The sequence below is a fragment of the Martes martes genome (genome assembly GCF_963455335.1).
Source record: "Martes martes genome assembly, chromosome: 12".
Classification (NCBI taxonomy): domain Eukaryota; kingdom Metazoa; phylum Chordata; class Mammalia; order Carnivora; family Mustelidae; genus Martes; species Martes martes.
The window spans coordinates 13,191,106-13,216,894 of NC_137900.1; the positions used below are offsets into that span (position 1 = coordinate 13,191,106).

Genomic DNA, 25,789 nt, shown 5'->3' on the forward strand with positions numbered 1-25,789 from the left:
TTCTATAAAAATGGGATATAGTCTCAAGAACCACTGCCCTAGAGGAAGTCTTGCACATGTACCTAAATAAACATATACAAGAATATTCCCCACGGTGTTTAATAAGCAATTGGAAAATACTAAAATGATAAGAGAAATCTGATAGTCACATAATGGAACACATACCATTATCGCAGTAAAAATAAACTAGAATTACCCGAATAAACATAGATAAATCTAGAAAGCAGGCTACAAATACGTATTTAAATAGTCTTAAAAATAACAGTCTTAAAATAATCAAAGAAAAACTACATAATGATCAAGGACATAAAGGCATGTAGTTAAGTATAAACACATGGATAGGAAGGATGCATTCTAATTTCCGGTTAGTGGCTGGAGGGTGGGGGAAGAGGAAGTAGGATTTAAGAAGGGTTTTTGAAGTACAAAGGAAGCTTCATTTTGTTTTGTCTTTTTATCTCTCCAACTGAGTAATGGGTGCATGAATATTCATTATATTGTATGTTGCCAATACTCATATTGCTGTATTTTCATTTCATTTGAATTGGCAAAAACTGTTGCGTCCGAACAGCTGGTTGGAAAACACTGCTCCGAAGCAAAGGATTCAGGACTCTAAGTCAGAAAACCCAGGTTCTGCTTCTTAGAAATTATGTAGCTTTGGGCAATTCAAAGAACTAACTTCTCTTGGCTTTATTTTATCTGTAAAAATGTCACAAATAACATCATTTTCCCTCCCCAACTCACAAAGATAGGAATGAGAGGCATAAATAAAAAAAATGAATTTTTTAACAGGTAGGAAAGGAAGAATTTTTGGGAATGAAAAAAACCTTGGATATACTAGAAAGAGTATCTACAAGTAAACCAAACAAGCCAATTTGTCACTCTATTTTCTCATCATCACTGATTATAAGAATATCAACATGAATCTTAACATGAAAGAAATTCTGAGTTATCAATTCTTAGAGGATGGCACATAGGATAGGCATTCTCCCTACTGTAACTGTATTTCTTTAGTCTAATCGTTCATCAAGGAATTGAAATTCATACCAAAATAAGAGAACTGCACTGAAAAGCACTCTTTATCAAAAACAGTATTCTGACATGATGTTTTATGATAATCTGGTCACAGAAAATAGAAATTCCTTGTCAGGTATCATTTCATACATATTTCAAAATGGGCAAAGATACTCAAACAAGCCACTTACTAACTACAGTCCTGCACAGCAAGGGACAAAATTAAAACTGCCTAGCCTGCTAAAAATCTAATCCCATCCTTCCCAATTAACCTTATTACTACTAGAGTAGGAGAAAAGAGAGGTCAAAATATGGGTGAGAGTGCTATTTATTTCCTCACAGACCTCAAATAATAAAGCAATTACTGCACAACAGGGATTTTATTTCTTTTGTAAATTGAATCATGGCTATCTCCCCTGTTCCTTAAGCCACCATCTTTACTCTCACAATAAAAATTAACCAGAGTTGGGCAGTCCCAAGTAAGAACACTGGTAATTATGATTATTAAAATATTGGTTATGATTAGATACTAGGTATGTTACACAAATGAGTTTATGCCATCAACATATGAAGAGACAAACTATGAAGAAAAGTTCATTTTAAGTTCTCCTGTTAATGTAAACAGATACAGACTCATTAGGCTGTTCCAAACGCTGACACAAGATCTCCAAAAATTCTTTTCATTTATTGGAGTCTTAAAAAAAAAATCAATGAATCATCTTGCGGATGAAGTATTATATGCATAGATATTACGAAATATATTAAACAGAAAACACCTTTCCATAAAGAGCCAAAATTTAAAGGTCACCCTGTTGCTCTATTATTTATCTTTTTGCTTATCAAGCCCACCTCACGTAGACTTGTATCAAAGCATCGCCCAAAACCCCCCCTAACCTGTATTCTGACATTGGCAGAATCTCCCCAAGGATCAAAGCTCTGAACCTTTTTTTTTTTTTTTTTAACAGAAAGCCGGGGTTAAACTCACTTTTCTTGGCGGCGGCGGGGTGGGGTGGGGGGGAGCCCTCCACAACCTACACTCAAACTTGACAGAACTTTCGTTTCAGAGTTAAAAAAAAAAAAATTACAAACAAAACCTCTCATTTTCCAGCTCAAAAGCAGTTACTGAGGAGCTCAATCTAGGGTTCGAAAACAGAGTTCGAAACTGGTTAAGATTCAAGTTGATTCAAGTTGAGCCCAGAGAAAAAGAACCCGAAGACGGCCCGCCGGGAACACAAATCACCGAGAACGGGGCCGATTCGATCTCAGATCGAGGCTGGCACACACGAGGACATTCAGGAGAAGGCTTTCGGGCATCGCCAGCCTCACGGGGAGCCAGGGAGCAGAATGTGAAGCTGACCCCATCTTTCTGTCCGCGGGGAGCAAAGCAAAACAAGTGAACCGAGAGCCTTCTCCGCAAGGAGGACCTAAGACCTTTTTCCCAGTCCGGCTTTACGTCTCTCTCCCGCCCCCAGACTCCCGCAGCCTCCCGGCTCGCAGGGACTCTCCTACCTCTCCCCTCCACGGAACCACCAGTGAAGCCTCTCAAAACCAGACCCGATCCGAAGCGGCTTCCCCGCCTTTCACCGCCGCCGAGAGGGATCCCGGTCGCCAACAACAAAGACGCCTCCCGTTCCCCTCCCCCCGCCCGGCCCGGGTTCGTCCCTCCCGCGCTGCGGCTCCGGGCCTAGCGCCCCCTCCCCGAGCCCGGCCGCAGTGCCCGGCCCGCCACGGCCCCACGCACCTGCACCTGAGGGGCCGCGGCCAAGGTGTCGGGAAGAAAGGGCAGGGAGAGAGCCTCTGCCGACGCGCTGTCCTCCACAAGGTGCGACCCACGTTGCTGCTGCCGCCGCCGCCGCCGGACTCTCCCGGCCTGCGGGCGGGCGCGGCCGAGGAGGGGGGACGAGGGCTGCAGCCCCCGGCGCCGGGACGAGGAAGGACGGCGGCGCCCGAGGGGGCCGGCTCGCGCTCTGGAGTCTCGCCTCGCGCCGACCCTGCTCCTCCACACGGGTTCGCGTTCTGCTGACTAACGGCCCCGGCACGAGGCTCTGGAGCGGCCGTCGCCGTCGGCGGCTCTCGGGCCTCACGTCCCGCGCGGCCGTGGTCGCAGCCGCCGCCGCCGCCACCTCCCTTTCTGGCACTGCAGACACCGGCCAAACCCAGCCAGGTCTTTCTTCTCTTTAATCCTCCTTTCTTTGCTCCTCCTCAGCCTGCCACCGCGAGGCTAGCTTTGGTGGCGGGAGGAAGGCTGGAAGGGAACCGAGGGGGCGAGCAGACGGCTCGCTGAAGCAGGAGTTGGTCACTGACTGGAGGAAGATGCCAAGCTGACCCGGGTTCCAGCCTGCGAGCGGGCCGGGGGAGGGACGCAGCACAGCTTAGCCGGACTTCAACCAATCACAAGCCGTCCAGCGGAGTCGGGCGCCTGGAGAGGCTGAGCTGGGTCGGCAGGAGGCGGGGATTGCGGAAAAGGAGAACCAATAAACGCAAAGGTTCCTTGCCTCTCCGCCTTGATGGACTGCCACGTTCGGACCAATGGGGGAATTCTCGCTTCGCAGGAAGCGGGATTTAGACGCCGGGTTTGAGAGAGGTTGAGCGGAGGGGGATGGGTCGAGACTGGGCCGCGTGGAAGAACCTTGAGGGTTTTGACAGATGAGAGGGAGTCTTTTGACCTCCGCGATGAGTCACGTGGGCTGACGGGGGCGGGGGCGGAAAGGCCGGATAAGTTCCTTCCGGGTCAGTGACAGAAGCGTGGACTCCGTGGGGCAGTTCCCGGCGTCTTCGTCTTCCCCGCGTCCTCCCTGTACCGGCACGAGGTGATTGTGGTTTCCACGATGAGCTCCCAGAAAGGGAACGTGGCTCGTTCCAGGCCTCAGAGGCACCAGAATACGTTTAGCTTCAAAAATGACAAGTTTGATAAGAGTGTTCAGACCAAGGTAGGAACCTGCCTGTTGCACCAAATCTGACTCTAGGAAGGAATGGTTCGGTGGAGGGGAGAGAGGAAATGAGAGGAGTTGGGGAGGGAGCGATTGTGGACCGCAGCCCAGAGTTAGTTTTGGCTGCAGTGCAACCTTTTCTAAAATGGTATTCCCACGCCCTTTCTTTGACCTGGATGTGTTATCTCCTCATAAGTATATTTGGCGGTCAACATTTAACCAATTACACAGAGTGAACGGGACCCTCATCAAACCTAAAATGCGAATGGAGAATTGAGTCGTTGAACGGTTCCCGTCTAGAGCACGTATCAGCAGTAAGAAACGAGAATTACAGCATGAGTGTCAAAGTTTGCACCGTGTTTGTGCAGCCACTATTTCTTTGTAGAAACTACAAGCTCAGAGGTTTGTAGGGAGAATGTGAAGGATTAAGAACTCTTAGCCCCAGTATCCTCACCAACATAATTCGTAAGATTGTTTTGAGGATCAGGTTATTTGGCTAACATAAAGATGCTTGTTTTGTTGGTTATAAAGTAATTTACTTTTTTAGGAGGGTTTCTGTGACCTGGAAGAAAATTCAGAGTTCTGTTGGGAGGCTAAACTAAATGACGTATGCATTGCTCTGGGTCGTAATAAGTGTCCATTAGGTGATTAATTTATAAACATTGGGTAAGAAAGCAAAGTAAACTGTTTATGGTAATCTGCGATCTCCTTTTCTTTTTCTCTCTCTTCACTTATTTACCTTCCAAATATTTGATGAGCACCCTCCATGTACAAAACCCCATGATCCTGTGTTTGCAGGGTTAAAAAGAGCTGACTCTGCCTTCAAGGAGCTTATAGTCTTCTGGGTCATTGGACAACAAGCAAGCACAGAGCTACATAATTACAGATTATGATAAACTCTAATGAAGTGCAAGATAGCTCAGTAAGGAAGAGTAAGGAGGGATATCTTCAGTTGGGTGCTCAGAGGACCTCTCCTTTTCCTTATTTAGGTTCACATTCAGATGCAAAACCTGGGGAAGCATTTGGGAAGACTTTCCCAAGCTTGTGCTCATTATTCGGTAAACCAATATAAAAAGCTGTGCTATTCCAAGTAGATGTTTTTCTTGTCCTGTCCATTTGCTCTGAGCTTTTGCACAAGCATTTAATTCTGACTGGTTTTCATCAGATCATAAAAAGCAGTTTTAAGAAATATTTAGCTGTAATGTAGCTTCCTCTGCCTCTTACAGTTTTAAGTATAAGACTTCTTGACCTTATACTTCTTGTATTTTTCATTGTTCATTTTCTTGGTTCCCTAACAACCGTGTTATTACCCTCTTAAATCTTCTTATGAGTCCCAAATGCAGTCACTAAGTTTCATTTTATAACTTTTACCATCAATTTCTTTGCCTCTTTTAAATTGTGGGGAAGTCTTATTTGTCCATTGGTAGAATAAGCAGGTATTTTGTTATTGGAGAATCTGACCAAAACTTCAAGAAATGTTTTACTGAGGAAAGATTAGGTTGATTGTTCATCTTTCTAATGAAGGAGTAATAATTGGCTGTTCATAGCAAATCCTTGAACCAGCTGTGTGCCAGGATTTTTCAGAAACATCTAACCCGTCTTCATTCCTGTGCGTTATACCAGAAAGCTGTTTGATTCAGTGCCATCCGACAAAGGAGTGGTGAGAGTGCATGGTTCTCTAGCTCTCCTTAAAGGACTGTAGTGATGACAATTGCTTGTTTATATCTCATGAGTTTGTAGGAGTCCTGCATGATAGTTTCCCTTTTTCCCTAACCAGTTGGATAATGATAGATGTTTTATTGGGAAGTTTGTCCAAGTAAAGCACCCATTCTCAAAAGGACACGGCTGATAGCTGTCTTCATATGTTGGACATATTCCAGAAGAAGAGAGAAGCTTATTCTGTAGCCTTCCAGATGGCCAAATTTGAACCAAAAGGTTAAAGTTACAGAGAGATTTCAGCTGAATATAAGAGAGTTGTCCAGTAGAAGCATGCACTAGGATTTTGTAAACTCCCTTTCACTCGGGTTACTTAGAATAGGCCTCCATGGCCATTGGCCTGCAGTTTCCTCTCATGACTTGTTGAGATGGGAATAGGTTTAATCTCTTCTAGTCATTTAGTACTAAAATGTTAATTGTATCAAGACTGCTTATGTCCCTTTTTGGAAAGGCAGTGATGTGTAATGAAAAGAATATTGGACTAAGAAAAAGATCAACTAATTTTAGCATCAGTTCTGTTGTTTCTTTTGCTCTGTGGTGTTAGGCAGTTTACCTCTAGCTTTTAATTTACAATATGGGGTTATTACTATCTGTTGTCTTAATTACCTCTCAAGATTGCTATAGGGATCATTACAAAAATATCTTTGACAAATAGTGATACAAATGTGAACTGAGCCTAAAGCATATGATAATTTATGTAGACTTGCAGTTGCTCAAAGCAATTAATTAAAAAGAAATGTATACTTCTTGGAGAATATTGAAAATAGAGAAATGTATAAAGTCCAAAATTCAAAGTACCTTTTCCCAGTCCTATTCCTCTTCAAATGTAGTCACTATTAATTTTTTTGTTGTTGTTAACTTGCTCACTTCCGCAGCACATATACTAAAATTGGAACAATTTTTTTTCGTTAAAAATTTGTGTATGTTTTTAGGTGTCTTTGCACAATATAGTATATATGTAAGAAAGTACATTTTTTTCTTTCTCATTCAATTAAAGTAGGTATGTCAGAATACAAAGATTAAGTTATTCCTTTTAATGGCTGTCTAATATAATATAAATGTAGAGTACCTTACATTCCTGATAGTAATACTTAGATTGTTTTCAGTTTTCCACTATAGCAAAGATGCAGTAAAATTCGTGGATTCACATATTTGTTCCACATCTATTACCTGGCACCAAACATTGTGCTAGATGCTAGAGGTATAGAGTTGAGCATAATATAATTTGGTGGGTGAGATGAAAGTAGTAATCAAATAATTTTTCAGGCACGTTAATAGGAATCACAGTAAGGGTGATGAAGGAAGAGTCTAAGGAAAGCTGAGGGTATCAAGCAGGAAGTTTTTTTGTTTTTTTTTTTAAGATTTTTAATTTTTTTTCATAGAGAGAGAGAGAAAGCACAAGCAGAGGGAGCAGCAGGCAGAGAGAGAGGGAGAAGCAGACTTCCTGCTGAGCAGGGAGCCTGATGTGATGTGGGGCTCAATCTTGGGACCCTGAGATCAGGAACTGAGCTGAAGGCAGAGGTTCAACCGGCTGAGCTACCCAGGTGCCCCTAGCAGAAAGTCTTGATTGAGTTTAGAGGCTTAAAGAAGGCTTCCCTGAGATCTAAGGAATAGAGAGCATTTAACTAAATGAAATGGGAAGACCATATATCCTTCTTCTTAAGAACACTATTTGTTTTATATATGCAGTTAGTGTTGTTTTTATTAGCATTTCCCAACGTGCCCCAGGATCACATCTTCTCGATAAAGCAGGAGTCAGTTTCATGGTTCAGTTACTTTGGAAATAGTACATTCTGGATCTCGCTGTAGGGTTCATAGTGTGCTTTGGCATAGTGGCATACCACACTGAGCAGTTTCACAGTTTAAAAAAAGTTATTTAACCAAAATTTGCTTGATTATGGAACCCTTTGGTTTACGTAATACCTACTGAATTTGAACTAATTTTTGGAGGAACGCACTCATTTGGGGAAACTCTGGTCTTTACCTTCAAATGGAAAAAGAAAATGAAAATCTGAGGCTATACTCTCTAAATTGTTTTGGAGGGGCGTCTGGGTGGCTCAGTGGGTTAAAGCCTCTGCCTTCGGCTCAGGTCATGATCCCAGGGTCCTGGGATTGAGCCCTGTATCGGGGTCTCTGCTCAGCAGGGAGCCTGCTTCCCCCTCACTCTCTCTGCCTGACTCTCTGCCTACTTGTGATCTCTGTCCGTCAAATAAATAAAATCTTAAAAAAAAATTGTTTTGGAAATAAAGTTTTGTTATCAAAAACAGACATATTGATCAGTGGAACATAATAGAGTACCCAGAAATAGACCCTCAACTCTATGGTCAACTAATCTTTGACAAAGCAGGAAAGAATGTCCAATGGAAAAAAGACAGTCTCTTCAACAAATGTTGTTGGGAAAATTGGACAGCCACATGCAGAAGAATGAAATTGGACCATTTCCTTACACCACACACAAATATGGACTCCAAACGGATGAAAGACCTCAGCGTGAGAAAGGAATCCATCAAAATCCTTGAGGAGAACACAGACAGCAACCTCTTCGACCTCAGTCACAGCAACTTCTTCCTAGAAACATCGCCAAAGGCAAGGGAAGCAAGGGCAAAAATGAACAATTGGGACTTCATCAAGATCAAAAGTTTTTGCACAGCAAAGGAAACAACAAAACCAAAAGACAACTGATAGAATGGGAGAAGATATTTACAAATGACATATCAGATAAAGGGCTAGTATCCAAAATCTATAAAAAACTTATCAAACTCAACACCCAAAGAACAAATAATCCAATCAAGAAATGGGCAGAGGACATGAACAGACATTTCTATAAAGAAGACCTCCAGATGGCCAACAGACACATGAAAAAGTGCTCCACGTCACTTAGCATCAGGGAAATAAAAATCAAAGCCACAATGAGATACCACCTCACACCAGTCAGAATGGCTAAAATTAACAAGTCAGGAAACAACAGACGCTGGTGAGGATGCTGAGAAAGGGGAACCCTCCTACACTGTTGGTGGGAATGCAAGCTGGTGCAACCACTCTGGAAAACAGCATGGAGGTTCCTCAAAAAGTTGAAAATAGCGCTACCCTATGATCCAGCAATCGCACTACTGGGTATTTACCCTAAAGATACAAATGTAGGGGCACCTGGGTGGCTCAGTGGGTTAAGCCTCTGCCTTCGGCTCAGGTCATGATCTTGGGGTCCTGGGATCGGGCCCCACATCGGGCTCTCTGCTCAGCAAGGAGCCTGCTTCCTCCTCTTTCTCTCTACTTGTGATCTCTCTCTGCCAAATAAATAAATAAATTCTTAAAAAAAAAAAAAGATACAAATGTAGTGATCTGAAGGGGCACGTGTACCCAAATGTTTATAGCAGCAATGTCCACAATAGCCAAACTATGGAAAGAACCTAGATGTCCATCAACAGATGAATGGATAAAGAAGATGTGTGTGTGTATACATATATATATGTATACACACATACATACATACAATGGAATACTATGCAGCCATCAAAAGAAATGAAATCTTGCCATTTGCAACAACATGGATGGAACTAGAGGGTATTATGCTGAGTGAAATAAGTCAATCAGAGAAAGAAAATTATCATACGGTCTCCCTGATATGAGGAATCTGAGAGGCAAAGTGGGGGGTTTGGAGAGTAGGGAAGGGAAAAAATGAAACAAGATGGGGTTGGGAGGGAGACAAACTATAAGAGACTCTTAATCTCATAAAACAAATGGAAGGTTGCTTGGGGGAGGTGGGTAGGGAGAGGGTGGTTGGGTTATGGACTTTGGGGAGGGTGTTATGTGCTATGGTGAGTGCTGGGAAGTGTGTAAGCCTGATGATTCACAGACCTGTACCCCTGGGGCTAATAATACATTATATGTTAATTAAAAAAGAAAATTAAAAAAATAATGAGAAAAAAGTTTTGTTATCAATAGCTAGTATTTATATTCTTAATTGTGTTAGCCACTATGCATACTTTATGTACATCATCTAATTTTTTTTTTTTTTTTTTTATTTGACAGAGAGAGAGAGAGATCACAAGTAGGCAGAGAGGCAGGCAGAGAGAGAGGGGGAAGCAGGCTCCCCGCTGAGCTGAGAGCCCGATGTGGGACTCGATCCCAGGACCCTGAGATCATGACCTGAGCCGAAGGCAGAGGCTTTAACCCACTGAGCCACCCAGGCGCCCCACATCATCTAATTTTGAACTTTAAAATGACCCTAAGGGATGCCTGGGTGATGCAGTCAGTTGAGCATCCAACTCTTTTTTTCCCATAAGATTTTATTTATTTATTTGGGACAGAGAGAGAGAGAGAGAGCACACAAGGAAGGGCAAAGGGAGAAGCAGAGTCCCTGCTGCACAGGGAGCTCAATGTGAGGCTCCATCCTGGGACCCCAAGATCATGACTTTATCCGAAGGCAGATGCTTAACCAACTGAACCACCCAGGCGCCCCTGAGCATCCAACTCGTGATTTCAGTTCAAGTCATGGTCTTGGAGTCTTGGGACTGAGCCCCACATCGGGCCTGCACTTGGTACAGAATCTGCTGGGATTCCCTCTCCCTCTGCACCTTGCCCCAGCTCATGCATGCATACTCTCTCTCTCTCTCTCAAATAAATAAATAAAATCTTTTTTAAAAAGCAACTCTAAGATAGATGCTATAATTATCTTATTCTGCATATTGGAAAGTGAGGACTTAGTGGTAAATGATATACCTACCCAAGTTACATAACTAACACATGGCTAGCCATTGATTAGGTGATGTCTGTGCTCAGAGATCTCCAAGGACAAGTAATTCAAAACCCCTTTTTGTATATGTGTGTTGCAGTGGCAGTTGTTGTCCTTAACTAACCTCTACTCCCAGTGTGGGGCTCCAACTCACTACTCTGAGATCAGGAGTAGAATGCTTCATTCATTGACTGAGCCAGCCAGGTGCCCCAGTGTTGTTGATCCTGTGTGTGTGTGTGTGTGTGTGTGTGTGTGTTTTGCTTTGCCTTATTTATTTATTTTTTTCAATTTTTTTAAAAAAAGATTTTATTTATTTGACAGAGAGAGAGAGCTCACAAGTAGGCAGAGAGGCCAGCAGAGAGAGAGGAGGAAGCAGGCTCCCTGGCGAGCAGAGAGCCCGATGCGGGGCTCGATCCCAGGACCGTGGGATCACGACCTGAGCCGAAGGCAGAGGCTTTAACCCACTGAGCCACCCAGGTGCCCCAATGTTGTTTTTTAATAGTGCATTTTTGTGGGTACTAGAAGCAGTGTGACACCACATTAGGGTCAGAACAGAGATGTACTTTATTGCCACTGCCCCTAAACACTTCCTGTTTGAAATGTCCCAGAGAGAGGGTCTCTCCTCACAAGGTGTGATTGCCTGTGGTGTCACATATCACAGATGTGGGCTCCTTGGAGTGGGTCCCATGTATTCAGCCAGGGCTCTGTGGCAGAGGTGGGGCTCCTTTCACTCCCTTACTGTGATGCTTATACAGTCAAATCACTCAGCTTCTGGTTAGGCAGGAAGCTGTCTTAAGTTTAAGGTGATATGATTACATTTACAGCAGAACAGGATTCTGTGTTTACCAGCAACTTTATTCACAATAGCCAAAAACTGGGAAAAACCCCACAAACACCAAAATATCTATCAACAGGAGAATAGATAAGCAGATTGTGTCAGTCATACAATGGGATGTTACTCTGCTATTGGAAAAAAAATAGACTACTAACTCATGCATTTTTTGCATTGTGGACGAATCTCAGAAATGTTGTGTGGAAGGAAAGGAACCAAGTATTTCTTCCGTCTATAGAAATCAGAGCAATAGTTGCTTTTGGTGCAGGGGTGGGGGTGGGGGATTGATTGGAAGGGGCTCAGTAAAACTTTCTGGAATGATGGAAATGTGAAGATCACAAGAGGAAATACATTTATTAGAATCACTGAATTGTGCGTTAGAATCTGCGCTTGAGGGGTACCTGGGTGGTTCAGCCAATTAAGTGTCCATCTCTTGGTTTTGGCTTAGGCCATGATCTCATGGGTCAGGAGATTGAGCCCTGCATCAGGCTCCGCACTCAACATGGAGTCTGCTTGAAAGATTCTCTCCCTGTGTCCCTCCCTTGACTTGTGTTTGTGTTGTCTCTTGCTCTCAAATAAATATATAAATCTTTAAAACAAAATCTATGCATGACATCAATGTAAATTTTACCTCAATTAAAAATAGATATTATAGGGGCACCTGGGTGGCTCAGTTGGTTAAGTATCTGCCTTCAGCTCATGTCATGATTCAGGGTCCTGAGATCGATCCCCATGCCGGGCTTCCTGCTCAGCGGGAATCTGCTTTGCCTCTCCTCCTCACTTGTGCTTTCTTGCTGTCTCTGTTACTATCTGTCTCTCAAATAAATAAATAAAACTTTGAAAGTAAAGTAAAAATAGATATTGTGACAAAACAACTGATTAACCACTCAGGTGTCATGAGGTTTTTTTGTTTGTTTGCTTTTTGTTTGAGGAAGGTGTAGAAATACTTCTTATATCAGTCTTTAAAAAAGAAAACAATTTTATTAACTTTTCCGGAAAGAAAACAAACAAGGTGACATTCTAATATATTGAATATCTTAGCTAACCACGTCAAAATATTCTAATAATTGCATTTAATACTTTCCCTTTATATATAAACACTAGTCATGACACTTGAGTTTTTCTTTTCTTTTTTTTTTTAAAGATTTTATTTATTTATTTGACAGACAGAGATTACAAGTAGGCAGAGAGGCAGGTGGGGGGGTGGGCAGAAGCAGGCTTCCCGTCGAGCAGAGAGCCCGATGTGGGACTCAATCCCAGGACCCTGACCTGAGCCGAAGGCAGCGGCCCAACCGACTGAGCCACCCAGGTGCCCCGAGTTTGTTTTTCTGTAAGAAAAGCAAAGATGATCATTACAAAGTGGATTTTGTGCATAAGATTATTGAGCTTGGGTCTCGTTTTTTTCCTAGTTTCACTCTAGGAAATTTAGTATATGAATAAATATGGTATCTGAATTTAGTATATGAATATACTAATTTAGTATATGAATAAATATTTTAGTATATGATTTAGTATATGAATAAATAATTAATAAATGAATATATAATAGATAAGATCTTGTTGTGGAAAAGGATGTCCTGCTAGTGGTAAGACTCATTTTGTCCAGATAGCTTAGAATCAAGTCTTATGAGATTTTTGTTCTGTCTCTCTTCACCCAGAGCTATTTTTGCGCTTTAGGGAACAGTCTCAGATTGGTTCAGATAATCCCTGGTGTGAGTAATTTCCTTGTGAGTGATGAAGCACTAGTCGTGGGAATAAAGGTTATTTCTCAATCAATTGGTGTCAACAATGAAGAGTAAAACAACTGGGTAGTCATTGAATAAATCTGCAGTTGGGCGGATATAGAAAAGAATCCACTGTAGTTTCTAGCTAACCATCTCTGGGACTCTAGAGACCACCCGAGACTCCCTTTGATGTTTTTCCAAATTGGGAGATGTTCTTTGATAGATTCACCAATGCTGTCTATTAAATGGGTTTATCTTAAATCCATCCTGCCCCCAGTTGATTTGTTGCTAAATTCAGCATGCTTTTTCAGTTGACAAGGCAACAGTCTATGGTGTGCTTGACATTATGATATGCATCAGGAGTCTTTTTTTTTTTTTTTTAAAGATTTTATTTATTTGACAGAGAGAGAGAGATCCAAGCAGGCAGAGAGGCAGGCAGAGGAGGGAAGGGAAGCAGGCTCCTCGCTGAGCAGAGAGCCCGATGCAGGGCTCCATCCCAGGACCCTGGGATCATGTCCTGAGCCAAAGGCAGAGGCTTTAACCCACTGAGCCACCCAGGCGCCCCCGCATCAGCAGTCTTGTACTCAGTGAAAGTCCTAGTGCTATGACACTCTTTACTTTTCCTTTCTGGTATTTTCAGTATTTAGAAGTGTTGTATTCTTCTTATTATTTACCTTTTATTTTCTCTCCCTTTCACACAAAAATAATTCCATCCATGCGTGGGGATATTCCATCTATCTACGTTCCCATGGTGCTTCCTCTTGAAGCCAGTGAAGTGATTCAGCATGTTTCTTAAAATGAGGCCTATAACAATATAATTGGCTTTTTTCTACATCGATCATGAATTTTAGACATTTCATTTTACGTACATTTTGTGTATAGTGACAACTGAAATTAATTTGTCTTGATTTGGTGTATTGTGTTAGGGGATAGTAGTTCCCATTGGATTATGAAGTTTTATCATTATATTGTCAACACTTGTTTCTTCATAAAGTTAAATATATACTGTCAGAAAAAGTACTCTCAAAATTCTTCATGCAGGTAAATTTGTTTATCTGAGAGAAAAAGTCATAATTTATATTAACTCTCCCCGAAGTGGGTCGTTTTTCTGTTTAGAGAAACACTGTAGTAGGGAGTGGTGTGCAGTTGGACAGAATACCTCAGGGCGGACAGTTAGAGGCTGTTGTGGTATTTGTTTAAGCCGTAGTACTCTTTCCACACTGCACAAGTGTTACTGTGAGGTCACAGGCAGGTGTGCAGAGAATCCTGCTAGTCCTCAAAACAGCCCGGTTGCAAGCTCACTCCATCAATTGTGGTTGCTCTTTTTCTCACCTTTGACATTTGTGAAAGGAAGAAATGAAATGAGAAGAGGATAAAGGAATAGCTAACATGCCTGAGATTCCTTTCTGAGATTTTCCTCATCACTCCTGGCCAAGTAGCGCTTAAAGGTATTGAATGAATTAAATCAGCTTTCTTTCTCTGAGCTTCTTTTGAGGTGTGCAAGATCCTCTATGTGAAGGTAATTAGCATTAGGATTCTTCCAATGCTAATTTAAACAAAAAGGAGACTGATTGGAAAGATCCCAAAGCTTAGAAAAGGTGTTTTGGTTGATCTTTTAGAGTCTGAGATTCCCACTGTTATTACTGGGAAATTTATTCTCATTTAACTTTGTGCTTATCTTCACCAGACACAGTCTTCCAGCCTTCCAGGGCCCCTCCTCTAGCCCTTCTAGTTGGCCTCCTGGAATCAATAGTCTATTGTAATCAAATAGAGACATAGTGTTGAACAAAATTGCTTTCACTTTCTTGCCCTACCTGACTATTCCCAGGAACTCTGTTTCCTTGTAGTCCTTAAGTGATGATTTTTTTTTTTTTTAAGATTTTATTTATTTGACAGACAGATCACGAGTAGGCAGAGAGGCAGGCAGAGAGAGAGAAAGGAAAGCAGACTCCCTGCTGAGCAGAGAGCCCGATGCGGGGCTCGATCCCAGGACCCCGGGATCATGACCTGATCGGAAGGCAGAGGCTTTAACCCACTGAGCCACCCAGGCGCCCCAAGTGATGAAGTTTGTTCACCCCACATCTTCAGCCCCAGTCCCACCTCTCATTTAGAACTCTTCCTCCCATTTGCTGCTTCAGTCCATTTTTTTTTTCCTTGCCCAAAACTCCCATATTTTTTGAAATACGTGCCAGACTGTTATCCCTTCTGGATCTGTCATTGCCTCCTAGTTATACCTCCTCATCAGTACCTGGTTCCCTGCCTTTCCACAGTTCCTGTCATCATACCTAGTGATTGCTACATCCCCGTGAGTAATCCAACATCTGATCTCTTAGCTTTTAGACCTCCCCCCACCCCCATCAGGAACCTACTCCCGTGGTCAACCTTAAACTTTCCCAGTGCCGGTAACTGCTCCACTTACAAACTTTTTAGAAAAATGGATCACTACCATCTACTTATCTAGTTTCCTTATCTCTCAAATATATTTTTCAACTCCCTTAGGTGCTCCTGTGCATTAACTTTTATGCTTTTTACTGTACCCAATTCATGTCCTTTTTCTTTTACTGTACCCCATTCATATCTTTTTCCCCTCCCTTATCTAGCTCAGAGTTCATGTTTTATCAATATACCTTTCTCTTCTTGCTTATACCTCAGCAGCGTTATTCTTCTTTCCCTCTATGGTACTTGCCTGATGGAACCCCTGCTTCAAGCCAGTTTTCTATTCAGCATGACATCAACCAAACCACCTGCATCTGTACCCATATAGTCTGCCTTCCTGTGACAGTGGATGAAATGCCTGTCCTTCCAGAAGACTAGGCCCTCCGCTTGCACCCTGGAGCTTATTCCCTATTGTCTATCTAAGGATTTAAAGTATTAGGGCTCCTCTTTTGTCCAGGTTGTCCTACATCATCAGTCTTTCCATCTCCAATGGGTTTGTTCTTTCTTTTTTTAAAATATTTTATTTATTTATTTGACAGACAGAAATCACAAGTAGGCAGAGAGGCAGGCAGAGAGAGAGAGGAGGAAGCAGGCTCCCTGCTGAGCAGAGAGCCCAATGTGGGGCTCGATCCCAGGACCCTGGGATCATGACTTGAGCAGAAGGCAGAGGCTTTAACCCACTGAGCCACCCAGGCGCCCCTTGGGTTATTTCAATTTAAGAAAAAAAAAAAAAAAAACCCAAACTCTTCTTAGCTTTCTTCCTTTCTATGGAAAAGCTCCTGGTTCTTAACTTCTTTACATCCCATGGCTTCCATCCCTGCCCAAACAGTATTTGTACTCATTTTTGAGTACTCATCATTGAGTATAGTTTTTGTACTCAACTGTTTTATACTCATAGAATGCCTCTTGTCAAGTCACTGATGTCTGTGTGCCAAATCCTTGGTTAATAATGCTCTGTTCCCATCTTTCTCAATCACTTAGTATCATTGCCTCTTGAACGCTTATCTGAATTCAGCTCAGTCCATGGCATTGAATACCATCTTTAACCTTCCACATCTGGAGCTCCAGGCCAACCTCTCTCCTGAGCTGCAGAGCTGTATGTTTAGCTACCTGCTTGACCTCTATTCTTGAATATCAAAAACGCATCTCAAGTTTAATATAGCAGAGAAAGAACTCTTTATCTTTCTCTCTCAAACCTTTTCCTCCAGTGTTCCCCGACTCTGCAAACAGCTCTGTCATGTACCCAGTTCCTCACACCAAAAATATAAGAATCATCCTTGATTTGTGGCCTTTCTCACAGTTTTTTTTTTCTCCCTGTGTTTCAATTTATCAGTACAACTATGAACTGTTAAATTATTTTAATATTTATAACCTCATTACGTTCTGCCATATTACTTGTTTGTTTGTCTTATTTATAGTCTACCCTGGAATATGATTTTCACCGGGAAAATGTATATTTTTTATATCCTCAATACCTCGACCAGGAGTAGGCCATGGGTTGGTGCATGGCCTATGTACCAATAAGTAGCTGGTGGGTTGAATGAAGTAAATAATTAAGTATAACAATGTATTAAATGCTGTGGAAAGGGCGGTACAGGGGAGTACTATAGTAGTTCTGAAAGGAAGGGAGGGAAAGGAAATAAATACTTGGTACAGTATTATCCTCAAGGAGATAGTACAGCTTAAGGATGAAGGGTCAAGGAAAAGTTGAATGGAATGAGATAGAAAAATGGAGTAAAGCAGAAAGGGAGAATGAGTTCTGATGAGTTTGTAGGTTGTGGGTCAAAAAGTTGAAGGGGGTTCATCTGGAAACAACAAAATGAAGTAAGATTGGGTAAAGTTGTTGTTACATTAAATGCTCTCTTGAAAACAAAGCTTCTCTTATTCATTATTGAGGGCAGAGTTCCTGAGACATTGAAGGCTCCTCAGTAATGTTTGAATGAATGAATAAAGGTCCCCTTAAAAATAAAGAAGGGCAAGAAGAGACTATGAATCTGTGAAGGTCTTTTTCCAGAACAAGATTATAAGTAGGTATTTACGCTTATTGCCAAAATGAATGTATTACATTATGTGGTGGCAAAAGCCTAAGAATGAAAGCGTCTCTTAGGTAATAGGCTCTCTAATTGGAAGCCTGTGGTTGACTAAAATCTTTTTACCAAAAAGATAGCCAAATGGATTGATCTCAAGCTGTGAATTAAAATTTCAGTACTGTCAATTTAGACCATCATTCTTGTAAGTAAATGTGGTCTGTTTTGGTTTGGTTTTGGTCAGGTAACTTTGAAGAATAAAAATATTCTGAAGTATATACATTGGGTAGGAAACAATTCCTTATCGATTTTTGTCAGATCTCATGTGTGAGCTTATGGATTTTTGGCCAAAGATACCAAGCTCTTCTTGTTCAAGACAGTGGCAGCATGGTGTAGCAGAAAGACATTGATTTTGGAGTCAAAAGTTTAGGTCACATTATATGCTATGTACTGGCTGTGTGATCTTGCACAAATTTTTCAGTCCATCAGGGTCTTAGTGGGCTTAGCTGTATCTTGAGGATTGAGTAAGTTTGTGGAAGTGCTCACATGGTAGCTGGCATGCAGTGTTAAGCATTCTGTAAATGCTAGTCCCTTCCTTCATCTTACTAAGATGTTTATCATGCTCACATGCTACTCCTTCAGTTAGTTATTCCTTTCCTGGTTAATCCCACTGGAATGTCTCCCTCCTTCTGTATGACATGTATTGTCCTTATCACACATATGGCATGTGTCATGTTAGTAATTAGCATTTATGTCTTGGCTTCTTTCCCTTTCTCTCACACATACGTATATACAAATACCATCTATCTCTCAGAGGACAGGGACTCAAGCATATATATATATTTCAACTACTCATGGACCTATAGCAAGTAGTTTTATGATGTGGGTTGAAAAACTGGAAATCAAGTAATTCTTATTGACATTGTACAATTAATTATTGATTTGTGTCAATTTACCTGTCTTTATTAAGCCTATATTATGTACCAAGCACCAGCAAAAAGATGAGTGAGATATGAAGCCTTCATTCAGGAATCTCACACTAGTAGCTTCTTTAACAAGTGGAAAAAGGCAAATACGGAACATTTTTACTTAAACTTTTTGTTAAAGTATAGCATACAAACGTAACAGAAAAGTGCAAAAGCGAATTTTGACAAAGTGAACAGTCTTGTAACCAACACACAGATCAAGAGAATGCTCCTCATCTCTCAGTCACTACTACTCTCCTCCTCAAATTTAACCGTTATCGTGATGCATGGGAAATATTTTAAAACAACTTTGAATTCATAGCTTTTGGAAGCAAAGGAGAGAGAACCATAGGTACCCGAATGACTATCGTCTCTTTTCGGAGATAGTATTAGTGGGTGTAGAAAAGCATCCTGATGAATCATCTCAACTCTTTAAATATACAGTAAACTTCATGTAATACTTTTTTGGGCTGAAAGAAATTGGTGTGATTTGGTTTTCCAACAATGATTAATTTGGTCTCTGTTGGATTTTGGCTTCTAAAAATGAATTTGAACTTTGCCATAGCTTCGGAGCTATGTAATTTTTTGAGCTATTTCAACCTCAATCCTAATTCTCTTCCAATTTATCTGTTTATTCATGAGGTTGAATGACATTTTTAGAACTTCCTGGTAGACGTTTTCTTGGATATTAAGTTCATTTCTAGTTGGAATAGTTGGGTTTATATTCTAAAGTTAATTATTCATGTTGTCCTTTTGAAACTAAATGTATGATACACTTTTCTTTTTTATTTGTTTTTGCTTTGTTAGAGTCTTGTCTCCTTAACAAGGATGTATTTCTTATTTATGCATGTGTAATAATTTTCAGTGATGGCTTCCCAGCAGTAGAATTCTGTTGTACCTTTATATTAATCAGGTCTGGTTTTGAAGGTCACGTCGTGTTGTATGCCATTTACAACATTATGGGTGTGAAATACTGAACTAAGCTGGTGATTATTTTAAATGCTTTGTTGTTCTGTGAAGATTTATATATTATTAAATACTCAGCCCTATCTTTCCAGGTGGCATATTTGTTTGTTTTGAAATTATTCATGTCACTGAAGTCATCAATTTGAGTAATATATTTGACATCATGGTATATACTTGTATATGTGAATATATTACATCATTAGCCTTTATCATAAGACATTAGAGTAATATGTTATCATATTTCCTGTAAACTTGAATGCTTGTAGGACATAATGCTAGGTCTAGTTTTGTTTTTTGTTTTTCTTAGGCTTTATTTATTTATTTTTTTAGAGAGTGTGTGTAAGCAGGGGGATTGGCAAAAGGGAAAGGGAGGGAGAGTCCTCAAGCAGACTTCCTGCTGAGCACTCAGCCCAATGTGGGGCTTAATCCCAGGACTATGAGATCATGACCTGAGCTGAAACCAAGAGCCATCTGTGGAAGGAATGATAAAAAAGTAAGGAGAAAAACCCCATAAATTCCCCAAACTTGAAGAAAATCTTAAGCCTTCAGATAGAAGGGTTCTGGACATATCTTGGTAAAATTTTTGAACTCTGTGACAGAAAGAAATTCCTGTTAGCTTCTAGAGAGAGGGAAAAGAGAGGTTACCCATAAAGCAACTATAATTTTGTAGGCATGAGATTTCTTATCTGCTACTTGTTAAAAAAAAAAAATAGGACAAGATCTACAAAATGCTATAAGGGAAGTATTTTAAATTTAGAGTTCTTTATAGAGTTAAGCTGTGACTCAGTAGCTAGGACAAAAGAATCATCCAGAGTAAAAGTTTGTCAAAAACATACGTATGGGTCGCCTAGGTGTTTTAGTCAGTGTAATGTCTGCCTTTGGCTCAAGTCATGATCCTAAAGTCCTGGGATCAAGCCCCACATCAGGCTCCCTGCTTGGCGGGGAGCCTGCTTCTTCTTCCTTTCTCTCTGCCCTTTGCCTGCTTCTGCGTGCTCTCTCTCTCTCTCTCAAATAAAATAAATAAAATCTTTTTTTCTTTTCTTTTTTTTAAAAATTAATTTATTTATTTTAATAAACATGCAATGTATTTTTATCCCTGGGTACAGGTCTGTGAATCACCAGGTTTACACATTTCACAGCACTCATCATAGCACATACCCTCCCCAATGTCCATATCCCCACCACCCTCTCCCGTTCCGCCATCCCCCTAAAATAAATAAAATCTTAAAAACAACATTAGTATAAATTTAAGGATGTGCTCCAGAATATAAGAAGATACGTGGTAGAAGGAATAATGGTGAACTATGACCCAGTAAAACTGAGTTAACTTTAAATAACCATTGATGGGATGGTGGTGAAAGTTAAAGCTGTTGTTATATTTGTGAATCATGTATTGGAAGAAGTAAGTTTTCTAGAAGACAAAATCTATACCAGAGTTTCCAATTTCAACCAAACCTAGGAGGTAAGAATAAAATCAAGCTAAATAAAGATCTTGTCTTATTCAGGGTGGTGGAGAAGCCTGAGAAGAACAATCAGTATCACTATTGAAGTTAAAAACTCTGAGTGCCTATTATTTTTTCATATAATCTAGTATTGAAAATGTGGGATTTGGGGGCAGCTGGCTAGTTCAGTCGGTAGAGCATGCAACTCTTGAGCTTGGGAGTGTGAGTTCTAAGCCCCATGTTGGGTGTAGAGAGTATTTAAAAAATAAAATCTTTTTATTTTATTTTATTTTTTATTTAACAGAGAGAGACACAGTGAGAGAGGGAACACAAGCAGGGTAAGAAGGAGAGGGAGAAGTAGGATTCCTGCTGAGCAGGGAGCCTGTTGCAGGGCTCAATCCAGGACCCTGGGATCATGACCTGAGCTGAAGGTAGGTGTTAACAACTGAGCCACCTAAAAAATAAAATCTTAAAAAAAAGGAGGGGGGGGCGCCTGGGTGGCTCAGTGGGTTAAAGCCTCTGCCTTCGGCTCAGGTCATGATCCCGGGGTCCTGGGATGGAGCCTTGCATCGGGCTCTCTGTTTGGCGGGGAGCCTGCTTCCCCTTCTCTCTCTCTCTCTGCCTCTCTGCCTACTTGTGATCTCTGTCTGTCAAAATAAATAAATAAAATCTTTAAAAAAAAAAAAAAAAGAGTTTCCTCCCTGTAGAAGCAGATGTTTGAACATCTTATTCTCTGGTGGCTTAGTACTCCATTATCAAGCCCTACATGTTTCAGGAGGTGCTGAAACCCAATGACCTGTGTGCATATCTGTACATAGTCTCTCCTACCTCTGCTTGTGACTAAAGCCCATTTAATAGATGTGTGGTAGAAGTACGGGTTGCTGTTGCTTTAAGACTGTGTATTACCTTAGACTTTGATCTGATACCTTTTTTTAAAAAAAAGATTTTATTTATTTATTTGAGAGAGAGAGCACAAGCAGTGAGACTGGGGAGGGTGTTGCAGAGACAGTCAGTCAGACTCCACACTGAATGCCGAGAGCCCTCCGTGGGCCAATCCTATATGATCTCCAGATCACAACCTGAGCTGAAATCATGAGTCTGATGCTTGACTGACAGTACTACCCAGGTGCCCTGGGTGATCTGACCTGATACCTTTTGAGAACTTACTTAAGATAAATGGTCTTTGAAGACCTAAAATGCAATACTCTGTGACACCTTTGCAAATTTGTCATAAGTAGCAGATACATGACTCCCTCACTTTGGGTCCCATTGGGTTGGGCTAAATGAAATTATGGTGTTTTTAAATCTGCAAGGCTAGGGGTGCCTGGGTGGCTCAGTCAGTTAAGCATCTGTTTTTGATTCAGTTCATGGTCTCAGTGTCCTGAGATCGAGCCCCGAATCTGGCTCCCTCCTCAGCAGGGAGTCTGTTTCTCCCTCTCCCTCTGCCCTCCCCAAGCCCTGCTCAGGCTCCCTCTCTCCCTCAAATAAATAAAGAAAATTTTAAATCAATCAATCAATCAATTGATCGGCAAGGTTACCAGTTAGCCCTGGATCTATAGTGACTCCCCCTTCAATCCTAGTCTTTCCAAAAGCTTGGTTGGAAGATGGCCAGCCAGTTAATCCCTTATTTTAAACACCATTTCAACTCTAACAAATATTGCTTACTCTTCGGATTTACTTAATGCCCATCATTTTCGTCTCTCCAACCAAATTTTAAGCACCATGTAGAAGGATCTGTACATCACAAATCTTCTGAATCCTTGAGATGCCTCCCGTAGTGCTGAGTACATACAAACTCATACTTTTTTGGATTGTTCCGTAGGCAGCAGAGGGAGAATCATAGCGCATGCTGTATTTAATTCTAATCCATGACACAGTTTACAGTTTGATGTGTTGGAAGAAGTCCTGAGCTTGGAGTCAGGGCAGCACCACAGACTCTTCAAACTCTTGGTGTGGCCACTGAGTCACTCTATAGCCGCAGCTAAGTTATATCAACCCCATAACTTAGGATAACAATGAATAACAATACCACCTTCTTGCTTATACACAGGGATGATATGAGAAGCATTAAAGGAGAAACTCAGATTTTTAAAAATCTATAGAAATGTAGTAGTGTTTTGTTATAGGTGATTTGCATCTTTCATTCAGGATACACCTTAATTTTATCCCTTAGCCTTTTATAGTCTTGTCATCAAAAACATCTTCGTTTTCCTTTTAAGAATGAGAAAATGTTCTCTACTCAAGTTAGATAAGTCGTAAGTGAATACAGAGCTCTAAACAGAATGAATCATGGCACAAACCAAATATCTTCCTTAAGTGACTTAGCTCCTGAATCAATTATCAGCATACACTGGTTATTGTTACGACATATTAGTATGATCAGAACAAGGTGACTATCTTTGAAGAAGTTAACTAGCTTCAATATGGTAATCGTCCTCATATATCTGCCCCCAAGTAAATGACCGACAATATTGATTTATTTTAAAAGGTAAAATCATTTGGTTTGTGGACATTATCAGTTATTATGCTTGAAAGAGTTAATCCATAAAATTTTAAAATATGCTATTAAGAGGAAATGAATATCATCCTTCTTTTTTATTTAATACACATTAAACAGTGATCGGTCATTTTTGTCTCATTTAAGATCACTAACTTGGGGCATACCGTACCGGTTGGACAAGATCTCCAATTGTGACTAACTTTTAATGAGTGCTTATAAAAACGTGTGTTGCCTCGTGACACTACACAATTGCTGCTTGAATAGGCCTTTTGCATTCCAGTCGTACATAGTTAGTCCATTTGGCTTACCTCTTAGTTACCCTTTATTGTTTAGGTCTCAGTGCATTGAAAATCTCTGAGGAGCATGGTAGAAAGTAAATCCTCCTCTTTTAGAACATTGCCTAGCAAAGATAATATTTTCTTTCGTAAATGAGTTTTTCTTAACTTTGGAATTTCATTTTGTGTTTTTTACAAACAAGCCAGCAGGTTGGGCCCTATTTACAAAACAAGATAGCAGTGTTAGAATTTGAGTCCAAACAGAGCACAAGTTGAAATGTATACTCTGCAATTTTTTTTTTTTTTGTTTTTTCTTAATCTTTAGAAAACCTTGAAAGCTGTAGGGGAACACTTTCTACTTGTAACTTTAGTAGAATGCCCTAAACTAAAAGGCATCTTTTTATGGGTTCTGCCTCTGCTGCTTCTGATTAATTGTGTGACCTCAAGCAAATCTCTTAATTCTCTGAGCCTCAGGTTTCTCATCTGCAAAATGAAGATAATTATGCCTACCCTAGCCACAGGAATGTTCTAAGAATAGCAGCAGAGAGAATTTGTATAAAGGATTAGACATGTGGTTTATAGATTTACGATAGCAGTCTTCTGTATAAAAATTAGTTTGATATTATTTTTTATAGTGAACACCAGAAATACCTGTTTTGTAATAAACTGTGTAAACAAGTAACACTTCTCTAAGTATCCTCTTGTCCAGACACCTGAGCAAAGTACAGACATGTCCCTTGCATGTTAAATCACACACGGACTTGAATAAGCAAAAGAATATTGACTAGGAACTGTAAACGACCAGGCAGAGAGTTAAGTAATATAGTAGAAGGTCTCTTGAGAAGATAGAAACTTTACCTCGTTTAATTTCAATAGAGACGTCCTGTGTTGGGAGACAGTGTCTTAGGATCTCTCTTCCCTGTCCTTCCCAAATACTCATTACTCTTGTTAATTAAGACATTTCCTGGGGCACCTGTGTGGCTCAGTCAGTTAAGCATCTGCCTTCCACTTAGGTCCTGATCCCAGGGTCCTGGGATGGAGCCCTTGTGTCAGGCTCTCCGCTTAGTGGGAGTCTCTTCTTCTCCCTCGTCCCCTCTTCTTGCTTGTGTGCTCTCTCTCAAATAAGTAAATAAAATCTTTATTTAAAAAAAAAAAAAGACATTTCCTGTGTTGGGGCACGTGACTGGCTCAGTTGGAAGAGTGTGTGACCCTTGATCTCCAGGTCATAAGTTTGAGCCCTGTGTTGGTTGTAGAGATGACTTAACTTTTTTTTTTTAAAGGATATTTCTTGTATTTGATAATGAGAGTAACATGGGGATGTGAACAGTAGAGGCAGAAAGGAAGGTTGAGAATCACTGATCCAGCAATAGTCTCATTTCCCAGCATGTCTTTAATTTTAGATTCCCTAGCTATTTCAGATTTGGTCAGTCATTTGATTCTATGACTAAGGTGGGGTTAACTAGGGATGATTTTTTTCCCCCCTTTCTTCTTCTTTTTATTGTAGCTAAATGAGAAGATGGATAGTAGTGAACCTGCTGTGGTAATTATTTCACAATATATGTTAATCAAATCATGCCATATGCCTTAAACTTGCACAGTGATGCACATTAATTATTTCTCAATAAAACTGTAAAAAAGTAGGGAAGAGGGACGCCTGGGTGGCTCAGTTGGTTAAGCGGCTGCCTTCGGCTCGGGTCATGATCCCAGCGTCCTGGGATCGAGTCCCACATCAGGCTCCTTGCTCCGCAGGGAGCCTGCTTCTCCCTCTGCCACTCTGTCTGCCTGTGCTCGCTCGCTCGCGCTCTCTCTCTCTCTCTCTGACAAATAAATAAATAAAATCTTTAAAAAAAAAAAAAAAAAGTAGGGAAGAACAAAGAAGAAGAAATAATTTCAGTGTGTTTAGGTTTGACTTAAATTCTAGGAATTTAAGAATAGGAATAAAGAATAGGAATAAAGGATAGAAACTACTGATATAAATTCTATTTTTCCTGAGCATGAGAAGTCGGGGTAGAAAACAGATAGTTTCTGTACAGTGCCTTATCGTGAACTGCATCTGAATTAAGGGACATTATACATATGAGTGAGAATTGAGGATAAATTGCATTTTGGGGTGATGTCTTTTGATATAAAATTTTGGAAAAGCTTCTTAAATAATAGCTCTTCTGGATTCCTGATTTATGTTCCTGACATAGCTTTTCCTGTCAGTTCTGAGGTCATTCTGGTGACTCAGATA

At 40.8% G+C, this 25,789-nt stretch overlaps 2 protein-coding genes across 6 annotated transcripts in view; one reads left to right on the forward strand and one right to left on the reverse strand.

Annotated features, from left to right (window-relative positions):
* The window catches only part of ABHD17B (abhydrolase domain containing 17B, depalmitoylase), a 55,965-nt gene extending 52,597 nt beyond the window's left edge, over nucleotides 1-3,368 (reverse strand). Inside the window, exon 1 of the mRNA XM_080819404.1 lies at nucleotides 2,753-3,368. The gene's annotated coding sequence lies outside the window, so the exon portion shown is untranslated. The remainder of the gene's footprint in view (nucleotides 1-2,752) is intronic.
* A 177-nt stretch (nucleotides 3,369-3,545) lies between these two features.
* LOC308353221 (uncharacterized protein C9orf85 homolog) overlaps nucleotides 3,546-25,789 on the forward strand; it is a 131,098-nt gene continuing 108,854 nt past the window's right edge. For 4 of the 5 annotated variants that reach the window (XR_013967762.1, XR_013967763.1, XR_013967764.1 and 1 more), the window contains exon 1: nucleotides 3,741-3,941. Coding sequence is in view for 1 of the 5 variants with exons in the window: in XM_080820066.1 (XP_080676192.1) it covers nucleotides 3,840-3,941 (102 nt within the window). In the remaining 4 variants the exon portion in view is untranslated. Of the gene's footprint in view, nucleotides 3,942-25,789 lie in introns of all 5 variants that reach the window. The other variant, XM_080820066.1, reaches the window with a different exon arrangement.